General features: G+C 38.3%; 1 protein-coding gene and 1 long non-coding RNA gene across 4 annotated transcripts in view; one reads left to right on the top strand and one right to left on the bottom strand.

Moving 5' to 3' along the window:
• Positions 1–778: 778 nt before the first annotated feature.
• The window catches only part of ACE (angiotensin I converting enzyme), a gene marked incomplete at its 3' end in the record, with an annotated part of 41,087 nt that continues 29,197 nt past the window's right edge, over positions 779–12,668 (top strand). Inside the window, exons 1-3 of the mRNA XM_081970833.1 lie at positions 779–1,129; positions 9,053–9,220; positions 12,110–12,203. Coding sequence (XP_081826959.1) covers positions 914–1,129; positions 9,053–9,220; positions 12,110–12,203 — 478 coding nt within the window. The 5' untranslated portion in view covers positions 779–913. The remainder of the gene's footprint in view (positions 1,130–9,052; positions 9,221–12,109; positions 12,204–12,668) is intronic.
• The window catches only part of LOC309401698, a 28,083-nt gene continuing 24,704 nt past the window's right edge, over positions 9,290–12,668 (bottom strand). For all 3 annotated transcript variants that reach the window (XR_014176786.1, XR_014176787.1, XR_014176788.1), the window contains 2 exons: positions 10,326–10,549; positions 9,290–9,582 (listed from right to left, as the gene is read on the bottom strand). This is a non-coding gene — a long non-coding RNA (uncharacterized lncRNA). The remainder of the gene's footprint in view (positions 9,583–10,325; positions 10,550–12,668) is intronic.

The following is a 12,668-nucleotide window of genomic DNA, read 5'->3' as shown; positions in this document are numbered from 1 at the left end:
AAAACAAATTAAAAAAACAAATAAATTAATGTAATAAAATCATCTCCCGCCAAAGCAACAGCCGATCACATGAACCATTTAATGGGCTCCATCCCATTCTGGGTTCCCCAGGCCCGCTGGCAGAACCAGGTTTTCAGCGCCTTCTGGAAGCGTATTAGAGTGGGGGCCATTCTAATCTCTGGGGGAATGATGTTCTAGAGAGCGTGAGCCACCATGGAGAAGGCCCTTCTTCTGGGTCCCACCAGGTGTATCTCCTTCGGGAATGGGACCTCAACATTCCCTGCTTCCCTGCTCTGATGGGTCGGGTAGATGTGACCGGCAAGAGATGGTCCCTCAGATAACCTGGTCCCAAGCCATGAAGGGCTTTAAAGGTGACATCCACCACATGACTCAAGAGGCTGTGAAGAGGATTTAAGGCATGGCAGTGTATTCACAGGTGAAAGTGGGGGGTCAGGGAATTTTGAAGAAATAGAAGGCACCCTGCATTTGCTGGCTGAGACACAGGGCTCACAGCAGGAGGTTCGCTTTGCAGTCTGTTGTTCTCTGAAGACCTCCCAACTGCCCATTAAGCTTCTGCTGCTTCCCGTCTGACCATACTCCTTGGTTTTCTCCTTTCCCTGAAAGTGCGAGATGTTGCTTTTTTTTCCTTCACCCCCTCCCGCTGAGGGGACTTGGGCAAGGCAAGGGGCTGTCCTTTCAGCGGATGATTTGTTGCCGCCGCCACAACCGCTGGTATGACGGTTACAGTTTCAGAGTCTCTGCTGAAAGGCGGGCAGGGCAACCGAAAGCCGAGGCAGTCCTCCCGTTTATCTCCTTCGAGGTAAGCGCGGGGAGGCGCCGTGGGCAGGGTCTGAGGGGAGAGCGCCGTTTATAATCTGGTGCTCGCAGGGACAGTTCTGCGCCTCCTGCCAACATGCCTCCAGTGGCGGGTTTTTTCCTTGCGATCTGCGTTGGGGTGGCATTCGCCTTGGAAGCCTCCCTGATGCCTCCTGATCGCAACAAGACCGAGGAAGGGGCCAGCCTGTTCGCAAACGATTATAACACTACCGGGGAAGATGTGTTCTTCAAAAGCATGTCCGCCAGCTGGAATTACAATACCAACCTGACAGGATACAACTCTCAGCTGCAGGTAAGCAAGCAGAGGTCGCTCCTGACCTGACGCTGTCTCCTAGCGAGCTCCTGTTGTCCTAGGGGCAGGACAGGACCGGGCTGGATCGGGGGCGACAGCGGCGAGGGAAAAGCTCTCGGTCGCCTCTCCAATACGACTTTTCTTCTGATATTATTCTCAGACCATTTTCTCACTTGTCGCTATTGTCATTCAAAAAATGAAAGGTCATAAGAGAGATTTCTCTCTCTTCTATAGACCCTTGGATTTGGTGGCGACGCTAAATGTCTTATACATGCATTTTGTTTTCTATACCCCAAATCCTTAGCACTTTACCTATTAGTGCAATAGTGGTTGTGTAATGAGAAGTCCTTTCTGGCCTCTAAGCATGTTAGTCTTCCATTTTTAAACTAAGAAAGCAGTTTGCTTAAGATGACTTAACTTCACTCGTTTACATAATTTATATCCTCCTTCTGTGAAGGTTTCTCAGAGCAAATAGTAAAGTAATAAAAAACTGTTTTTAAATTAATAAAATAATAAAACATAGAAAAGCAGACCAGATAAAACAGCAAAATATAAGTGGTCTTAACTTTAGCAATTTTATGAGAAATTCAGAATCACCTTATCACCAAACTTACATGAGTTACCTCACCTTCAGCCATTAATATCTCTGCCCAAATAACATCTAGCTCCTTCTAAGGAAACTTTAATGCTTCTTTCTCCCTTCCTTGAGCTCTTCCAGTATCAGAATAGAGCATCTGAAGGAATGAAATTGTCAGAATTATAAAAAGCAGTACATCAGTTAATTGACAGGAACAAAAATGACCCCATATTTAATTTCCAGAACCCACTGCTGTTTTCGTGGCCACAGATTAGATAGTTTCTAAATTGTAAGTTTAAACAATAAAACATCTACAAATAGGAGAATCAAAACAGAGAAATAGAGTAATTCTCGTGTATAAATAGGCATACATATATTGGGATCTTTATAGTTTAAAAAATGTAACAAGATTGCCAGAAAAAGCATGAACACTGAAATAGGGAAAGTGGATACAAGATTTTTGTCATTTTCTCACTCCCTCATGAGATAAGCTTAATTTACACTAAAAAAAACTCCATTAAAAAATGATTCAGCCAAAGGTCAAGGAAATGAGTAAAAGGCCCCCCAGAACATCCATTCTCATTATACACCTGCCAACCAATATCCAAAAATCAGCACCAGATAAACTCATGAAATAAGTTTTAGTATAAACCATCTAAAATTATTTTAAAAAATAATTCACCAAATATAAAGGAAATGAGCAAACACCCCTAGCATATCCATTCACATTATATATCTGCTAACCAATGTCCAAACTAGATAAACACCAGATAAGCAGGAACAAGTAAGAAAGAAACAATACCCCAATTAAGCAGGACAAGCTATTGTACTCCATATAAAAAACCAAGAAGCCCCTTAGACTTCTTGGACTGGATATTACTTACCTTGCCAATGAAATGTTTGCAGATAAAAAGCAAGCTCATAGACTTAGAAACTGAAGTTATCTAATGAAATTCGATGACATCTGGATGGACCAACAGATATTATATGTCGCTGGTCTAAGACTGTAATAATAAATTATTCTTGTTGATAAACAGATATGTTTTCTATATATTCACATGGGCCAATTTAGAGAGACTTATGAAGGGATAGGCAGAAGGAAGCTATGGGCAGTAGAGAAAAAATATTCCCGCTATCTTGTGTGCTTTGTTGTGTGCTAATGGATTTTTTTTTTATTTACAGATCTCATTCTTCCAAAATAGATAAATCTGTCTCACTTCAGTTCTCACAATTCAACATCATAACTTGGTGTTGAATATTGGATGTCAACAGATGAGCTTAAATATTAAGCAGAGCAGTAGACTGTTCTACTACTGGGTGGTAATTAATTCTGGGCATCTGGACTATAGTCCAGGAGCCACTAGGAATGATTGACTAGCATTTCTCTTAAAACCAATCTTTTCATGTAAAACAGTGTTTCTCAACCTTGGTGACTTGAAGTCCCAGCTGGGGGATTCTGGGAGTTGAAGTCCACAGGACTTAAAGTCGCCAAGGTTGAGAAGCACTGATGTAAAGTGAAGGAGATATTAGCCCAATTATATTTACAAGAAGCAAGTGACTGCTTCTAATTTGAGTTTCACAAAATATTCTGCAGTTATGATTTAATAGCTCACAATTGAAGATATATTTTAGTAGCAAAATGTAAAATTTGTACATGAACAAAGGATGTAATATTGCAGGGAAGAAAGAAAAAAGTTGCTAGACGAGGATTGATTAGAGGTAGCCCTTCCTCAGTGATGTTGTGGTAGAAATACAGCTGAATTATTACTAGGGTTAACTAATGGATGGGAGGCACAGTAGCTCAGTGTTTTAAAATATGCTGCCAAAGATCTACACTCCAGTGATTTGAGTCCTATCACTGTGTGGCAGAGTGAACTCCCATCATTTGCCTCAACTCTTGCCATCCTAGCAGTTTGGAAGCATGTAAATGCAAGTAGATAAATAGATACCACTTCAGTGGGAAGGTAACAGCATTCCATATTCCACTGTATGTTTCGCACTGCAGCATCATGTCATGCTGGACACATGACCATGGAAACATCTTCGGACGGTGCTGGTTTAAAGAAAAGGAGATGAGCACTGCCCCTAAAAATAGGCTACAGCTAATGGAGTAAAACCTGCAGGGACTCCTTTACCTCTTACCTTAACTAATAGAAGTGTTGAATCTTGGACCACAGCAGAAGAGCTGGGTTGTGTAGTGGTTGGGTAATACAGGGACCACTGGTGAGTTTTGTACAATTTAGGATGGAAATGGTCGGATTTAAATGCTGGTGCTTCTGCTTCTAAAGTATTTATTTAAAAATGATAGTTTTTATTATGTTTCAATTTGACTGATTCTAAATATATAAAAGAGTAGCAAGTAGCTTTTTAAAACCCTTTTTGGCATTAACAACTTTAAAAAGTGTACCAGAACATGGCGAAAGACAATCAGCAATGTTTCTAAAACCAGATCTTTAAATTTAGAGGCAGTTTTTCTTTAAAATGGCTAGAAATTTTATTTTCTTCACTTGTGTGAACTGTGTTATCTGTAGTCTCCACAGAAGACAAAACACTTTAAATGTATGGTCCAAATTTATTTAATGATTTCTGGGAAGAAATTTAAAAAATGTGCTTACCTAATGAGATAAGCCTAACCATGATTAATTGTGCCTGCAATGTGTTTTAAATGAGATACATAAATTAGTAATCATAAATATTAATCCATAGCAAAGATCTTGGTATCAAAATCATAGAGAATTTTTAAAAAGGTTTTAAAACTGAATCTTGCTATATTTCAATCTGTAGACTATATATTTCCAAATTATAGCTAGGGCTGGCGGGTTGCCTAGCCAGAGTGCCTTTCTGATCTGGTGTTCAGAAATGTGATGTTTCAGCAATAATAAGAAGCAGTAAAGAAAACAAAAGCACATTGTCTCCTAGATGAACAAAACAATACTTACTTTGCATGTGGTTGTATGTATGATTTCACCTGCTTACATAAATGTCTTAAAATGATGTTACCTAAAATACAAACAGGTTGTCTAGGCTAAAAGAAGTGGGACACCTGAATAATTCTGCAAGCAATTTCTTGATTCTTTGACTTGCTCATCCCCTATTCTATATTATTTCTTTCGCCATATGACATAATACCAGATTATATTTATCCCTACGATTTTTTCCAATTTGAATATGCTTTGAAAAGTGACACTTGGGCTGTCAAGCAAAGAGAGACACAGTTGCTGTTTCCTGTGTCCTGTGTCCTGTTTTGCTTCCTTACTTTTGTTTTCTGTGTTATACATGTACAATCAAAAGAGCACAATCTAATAAACTTTAATGAAATAGAATGCTAAAACAAAACTGAAATATATTGGGTATAAGATGGATTAGGTATACATTCAGATGGCAGTCTCTCTCAACCTAGCTAAGTTAAATGGAACTGAAACCCAAATGGTTCCACTTAACTCCAGTATATTCTTCCTCTCCATCTCTGTTTCTTTCTATTTTTTGTTGGGACTTAATCCAACAGAAAGAGTTAAAAATGTTTGTGTTATACCTGGTATATAATAAAATACAAACATCTAGCTTTTATAGTCATAATATGAAAGTACTCTTGTTTTCCCCCCTATATAAGGCAAAATCAGCAAGCCAATATAAACAAGTATGTTTTGTACAATTTGGCTTTTTTTTTGGCATAGAAGCAGAATAGTATTTTAGTCCAAAAGTACATTCAACATTGAATTCATTGAATGCACCCTTAACTGGGGCCAATAAATGTAATTTTTCCTATTATGCTTGTTTGAAATAAGTGCACATACTTGCACTTCCTTTACTATTTTCCTCCTGTGACATAGATGCAAGAAGAAGGTAAAAATAATGCTCGTTTTCAAATAATAATGGTTTATTATTGCCTAACCTTGGCAAATTCAGCTTTGTTTATAGTTTGATCAGACAACCTCGGATTCTAATATCTATTGTTAGAATTTGCCTTACTGAGGCAGTTTACAGATTGTCCTCTATTTACATGTTTTTTTTAACAAAATCAGAAATAGTCTAGAGGATACTTTGCATATTATTTATGCATGCATAGCCATAAACAACTTCACTCTGTCCTATATTCCCAGAAAGATTTAAGAACTAATTTGAGAATAACTTTGCAATTCCTCTGAACTGATCTTTTTTCCTGCACCTCCTTAAAGTTTTGGAATTTGGTTAAAATATTTAGTGTATACTATACATTTAATCTTGAAATAGGCATATACTGTACAGAACTAGAGTTCTAATTCGAATGTCAAATGTAAAGAGTATAGAAGTAGCTTCATAGAAGAAATCAGTCAGTGGTTCATTGATTCCCCCCCCCCCCAGTTAAATGCAACATTTTTGCATTCCTAATTTCATCTAATAGAATTACAAAAGGAACATTTTCATTGAAAATGTTTCCTTCAACAAATAGGAGGTCTTGGGACTCAATTCTGATACATGCTTCATACAGGCAGCATTAGAGAAAGCTTAAAAAAATGGCAACTGAGAAGAGTTGGGTGGAAGATAATTGTTTATTTTTGAGGATTCATGATAGAGTCACCTGAGAGTCAATATCTATAGAGAGAAATTTGATTTAACATTTGCCAACAACTCTGCAAATCGGAACAAAATGTTTTGGTAATGTACTACCTCTTCATGGGTTTCTGGCAGAAACAATAAAAATGAAGGGAAAATCCAGTAATGAAACCAATGAGTTAGCTAGAGAAGGTGGAAGCAATCAGTTGAAAAATAGAATCTGATTCCTGAATCTAAGAATAATGATTGGCAATCTGAAACTGAATCTAAGAATAATGATTGGCAATCTGCATTGGTACCCTCCCTTCTCAGATAGCTATCTCAAGTCTGATTTTGAAGCTTTAAGAGCATACCCAATGGTAAGAAACATGAGATATTGATGGAAAAGAATATTTGTAGCTCACGGCTGAACTGTGGGGTCATTGGTGCTCTCTGAGCTTGGTTGTTTTCATGCAGACATTTCATTACTAAACTAAGTAAAATCATTATTGTAGAAGGGACCAGCCAATTTTAGTGTGGATTATCTTGGTGGTTCCTTGAATGGGCTGCTGCTTGCTTTAGCTTGTTTGTCTGAGTTGGTAGCTGCTTAATTGAAGTATTATTCACTTCTTATCAATGGTTTAATGTTTATTTTGGTGTTAATCTCTGTTCATCTGGGTTTGATTGCTGGTGAGAAGATGTTTGGATCTTTTGTTTTCTTTTTGGCTTTTTGTCTCTTTTGAATGGTATATAGATGTTTTTCATCTCTATGTATCTTTTGGGGGCTGATTTGCCTGAGTGCCAGGCTGAGTGTGATGACGACACCCCCCCCCCCCAATACAGGGTTGTCAAGCTCGCAGCCCGCAGGCTGAATGCATCACACGCTGGCCATACCTGTACCAGTTTTAGCGAAGGGGGGAAAGTCGTGACATGTCACGTGATGAAAACATGATGCCGTGAGTTTAACACTCCTGCTCTAATGGATACTAAGGAATTTACCTAAGGATTCACAGTAGAAAGGCAAGAATAATGGAGTAATTTTAGACTTCACCAGAAAAAGTTGCTCACTTGGAACTTTCTGTAGAGCTGCAATTGCTATACTACCTTAATTCTTGTACATTTGCTATGTATGGACCAGAGCAGGTATAAATAATCTGGTGCTGTCTAGATGGTTTAGGCTACTGTTTTCAGAATTCCCTTTCACTGTCCACACTGGCTGGAATCAATGGAAACTGAAAGCTCAAACATTTAGAAGTTACACAATTTACTAATCTAATTGACCAAATTCGACACTAGTCGACAACTTCATAGGCACATCCATGTATTTTTATTTCCAGAGAAGAAAAGAAGAAGAAAACTATTTATTACTTTAGGATTAATTTAGATGCTGCAAGAAGACCAATTATTTATATGAGATTATCTATGTAAAATGTCTTTAATCTAATTATATATTGGAAATGGCTAGAATCACCTGAAGACACATTTTTATGAATTGCTTGCTGCATTGAGATGGTATATGGAGATGCTATTTGAAGAAATTATATCCCATAAAATGTCTATGTGAGATAAGACTTAAAATGTATATTTATAGAAATGGCTACAGCAATAGATGTCCCCAACTAAGGAATTTTTCATCCTCAAAATATTTCCCTCCTCTTTTCTTTGCCTTTTTCTTTTCCTTAGATATAGTTAAGTCTTTGAGAAGTTGCTTTAATGAGAGGAGGAACTATTAAAAGACTTTTTTCTTTTTAAGGAGAAAATAGTATCCCCACCTATACCAAAAAGATCTTGTGTTCCACATACTTTAAGTGACAATATATCCAGAGATAGAAAGTTGAGATACATTATTTTGCTTAATATTTGCGGAGCAGAGCCTTTATGACTGATTCATTCTTGGTTGTAAAAGGTTCCCTCTGGTCCATCAGATTGACTGTTAGCCTTGAGGGGCTGTTTTCCACTACAAAAATGTGGCTTGGTTCACTTTAATAAGTTACCTTGGACTATTTGCTCTGCTCCAACTGCCTTCGCCATGTTTGCATATCATTACTTAATCATGTGGACATTACCTAATGGGTGAGCCAGTTACATAAGTTATGATCATTCAGAATTTCCAGCTGGAGATTCTTCTGGACTCCAAATCAGAAAACCCAGTTCTCCTTCTTTTTCTGTGGTCTGACCCAGAATGCTACATCAGGGAACACTTTGGCCTGAACTTCAGGCTCATCTCATGTTCTTTCAATTTATGGCTTTAATCCAGGACATGTCTTACTTTGCTCTGTGGTTTGGCTCAGGCATTACAGACAGTTCACATCGATGGGGATTTAAATTGTTTCAAGGGAATATATCCAATTTTATGCTAACTACACATACAAGCCATGGGTTTTAATTGATAGATTAATTTAACACCAGCATTCAGTATTCTGATTGGTAATTAAAATAAGGTAATGTGGTCTTGTCACATATTAATAGGAAAGTTAGAAATAAAAATGAATCATTTATAAATAAAACTTTAATAAGTTCCAAAATAATCAGTCCCTTAACGTCTTTTAATTAAGCCTGTTCTGAGTTTTGGTTTGCTTTTTTGCCTTGTCATCCCTATGGTTCTAAAGAGCTAAATGCTCTTTAGTATTTGCTGCCAAATTTTCACAAACCCTTAGCCTAGATGTTTAAAACACTAAAGTATGTTTAAGGCATTCTTTCTTATCAGCAGCATATATCTTACCCTTTCACAGTTCTAAAAGTGATTCAGCAACTTCTCCAAGCATGTACCATGGAAAAAACAAATAAATGTCAACATATGTACCAAATGTCTTTGTCTTCCTCTCCTATTACAGATAGCAGCTTCTTTGGAGGAGCAAGAATTCACAGAACTTTGGGGAGGGAAAGCTAAGGAGAATTATGGTGACATCTGGAAGAACTTTAGTGATCCACAACTTAAGAAAATAATCAGCTCCATTCAGACCTTGGGTCCTTCCAATTTAATAAAGGAGAAACGGCAAGAGGTAAGAATCCGTATTCTAGAAAGAATTGTTAGGTGGGAATGGGGAAAAAAATCTAGGCTAAGGGAGAGATGACCTTAGATAATCTTAGAAATAATGATGGAGGGAGAAAAGTTGAGAGGATAGAAAAAAGGAAGGATTCTGAAAGTACATACGGGTAGGTAATATTCACAATAACATACTCCAGTCTTGGCTGTATTGAATGGTTATGAGGGATGCATTCTCATATATTTGAAGAATAATTAGCTAAAGAAGTCTGACACATTCTTTTTTATTTCTGACTCCAGAGTGCATACACAAGAAGGAAGCGGCAGTTGCTTTTTTTGTTTATGCTCCATTTTGCAGGCATTCCCAGTGACACATTTCTAAAAACAAACAAACAAAAAAGATGTCAGAATGTTAACTCAGAAAAGTAATGACAAACCACTCCTACAGCTTTGCTAATATATATATATATATATATATATATATATATATGTATGTATGTATGTATGTATGTATGTATGTATGTATGTATGTATGTATGTATATGTGTATATGTATATATGTATATATGTATGTATGTGTGTGTATATGTGTGTGTGTATGTATGTGTGTGTGTGTGTTTGTGTGTGTATGTATATGTGTATATATATATATATATATGTATGTATGTATGTATGTATGTATGTATGTATGTATGTATATATATATATATATATTGTGTGTGTGTGTGTGTGTGTGTGTGTGTTCACGAAGTTGCCAGGAGTTGCACTTAAAACTGCCTACATATACACAAACCAAATAATATCAACATAGATAGAGTTCTGATTTTGCACTGAGGGCATTAAAAAGATTGTGTGAGACTATAAGCTAAATAATCCATCTAGCTAAATAATATGATACTACCCCACAGTTAAACACATTTCTGTTTAACTGAAAACAAAGCTTACAAAAGAAGAATACATACAGTGTGGAGGACTGAAGGGTCTCCCACTGATCAACTAAATTGTCCTTTAACCCCCCTCAGAGCCCATTTGTGTTCTTTGTGGCCTGTGCAATCACCTCCCTCTGTCATTTTATTGTTTTTATTGCCTCCCTTCTCCTCCTCTTTCAAACCAGTGCTCACCCAGAAATTAGCTTTCCTTCATAATAATTTTCTCCAATAACTTTCATGATATTTGCCTTCACCAGAAGCTGACATTTTTTTCCTGGTGCTGCTCCCACTGTATCTTATTTTTCAGTTATCACTCTTCTTGCCCCTTCATTGTAATGGCCATGTTGGTATGCATCATCACCTTTTCAGATTCTGTCAGTACAAACCTTTGTCCATGCGTTCCAAGCTACTTATTTCTATGAGGAAAAAGACATTTTATATTATTTTACTTCTCTGTTCCAGCTGCCCCTTCACATTCATTTCAAGCTTTAAAATCTTTCTTTAATTATTCTTTAGTTATTTCAATATTTAAATTACTAAATGTTCTCTAGAGAATCAAGTGCTGTTAAATAATCTAGAACATTCCTCTTTTGCAAACTGCTTATTGAGATCTTTAAAACCTAGTTTTTTCAGAAAATCTTCTGTGTTTGAAAGATATTTTATACATACATACATACATACATACATACATACATACATACATACATACATACAATCTTCTCAGAAAATCCTGGGCAATACATATTTGGTGTCTTCAACTCCATCTTGACTCCTGGCATATTGGTCAAGTTTCTACAGTTTTCTTGGCTTGAATAGTGGGGAATGGAAGGCAATTGACTTGCTATTGCCTTCTTCCTACGACTGAGAGAGAGACTAGCCTAAAGCAGTGACGTGCGGTGAGGTTTACGGCTGGTGAGGCTGGTGACATCATCAGGAAGGCGGGGAATGGGACCACGTGTGCAGGAGGCTGAGGCTGCCTCAGTCTCTCTCCTGCACACATGGTCCCATTCCCCGCCTAGGATTTCCTGGGTCCCCATCCTAACCGAAGATTAATCAAATCTGACCCCACTTAGTTTTCTTGGAATCAGCCATGGCCTTCTAAGCGCTACGTTCAATATCGTATCACAAAACAATAATTGTAAAAAAAATACATCTGCTTTTTCTCTCTGTCTCTTTCAGCAGCACAATTCTTAACAAGGCGCCGGCCATGACGCCTTGGCAGGTTCCTATGGAGGTTTCCAGGGTCCTTTTGCAAGCAAGCTGGCAGGGAAACGGTAGCCGCCAGTCTGAAAAGTCCGTTGCACTTTCCGCTATTGCGAGCAACTTCCCATAAACCCGCTATTGCTCAGTGCAAGGAAGGGAGCCACTCGCGCATGCGCATTCGCCCTGGAACCATGAGCTCCGGCGTCAGAGCCCGACAGAAGGCAGGGAATGGGACCACGTGTGCAGGAGGGAGGCTGAGGCTAGAGGAGCCTCCTGCACCTCCCTCCTGCACATGTGGTCCCATTCCCCGAGGCTCCTCAGCGCCTTTTCCCTTTTCCCTTTTTTTTCTTTTCATGATGAGAGCGGTGAGGCTCTGCCTCCCCTGCCTCCTCTGACCACACGTCCCTGGCCTAAAGTCACCCATCCAACTTTGTGCCTAAGGCAGGACTAGAAATCATTGTCTCCCAGCTTCTTGCCTGATGCCATAACCAATATGTCAAAGCAATATGCAGTGGTAGCTGCTTAAAATTTCTATTATATAAGAATGAATAAAACCAATGCTGGAAGCTTGTTTCTTTATTGTGTCACTTTTTAATTACATATTTAAAATAAAAATAATTATCAAAAGTTCAAGAGGGACAACTAACTTGGCAGGTTCCTATGGAGGTACAGTGTTTATGGTGAAATTGATGCCTATAGACTATGTAGTGTAAATATATATGTTGTAAAATTAGATTGTTATTCAAACCTGTACTTTTTAATGCTAATTTCAGTATAATACTATTCTAAGTGAGATGGACAGCATCTACTCTGTGGCCAAGGTTTGTCCACCAAACCAGAATGCCTCCTGCTGGGCTTTAGAGCCAGGTAAGTAGTTCTTTCTCTACGTTAGCCCAGCTCATTTTTTGCAGGTGTTTTTACATTGCTGTTGTAACTTTGAACAGTCACTAAATGAACTATTGTAAGTCGAGGACTGCCTGTAGATGGCCTCTTTAATACCTCTTTCAAACCAGCAGTCCCCTCTGTCCAGAATGTGGATTTTGTTGTCTTCAAAAGAGTGGCCTTTTTCTTTCAAATGTGAATGGACTGCTGAATCTTGTCCTCATGGGTTTGTTGTGCCATGCATTTGTGAAGTGTTTGTTTTGTTTTCCCGATGTACAGATCTGCAGATCTGTCTCACTCAGTGACGTGCGGTGAGGTTTATGGCTGGTGAGGCAGCAATTTTTTTAGACTTGTGGACTTCAACTCCCAGAATTCCACAGCCTGGAAAAGATGCCCGCCTGAGGAAAGAGCTTTTCACATCTCTGAAAGCCAGCCCGGGGTAGGATCCCT

Source organism: Natrix helvetica (assembly GCF_964273705.1).
Source record: "Natrix helvetica genome assembly, chromosome: Z".
NCBI lineage: Eukaryota > Metazoa > Chordata > Lepidosauria > Squamata > Natricidae > Natrix > Natrix helvetica.
The sequence above is the reverse complement of the archived record's forward strand: the minus strand, read 5'-3'. Positions and strand labels throughout refer to the sequence as shown.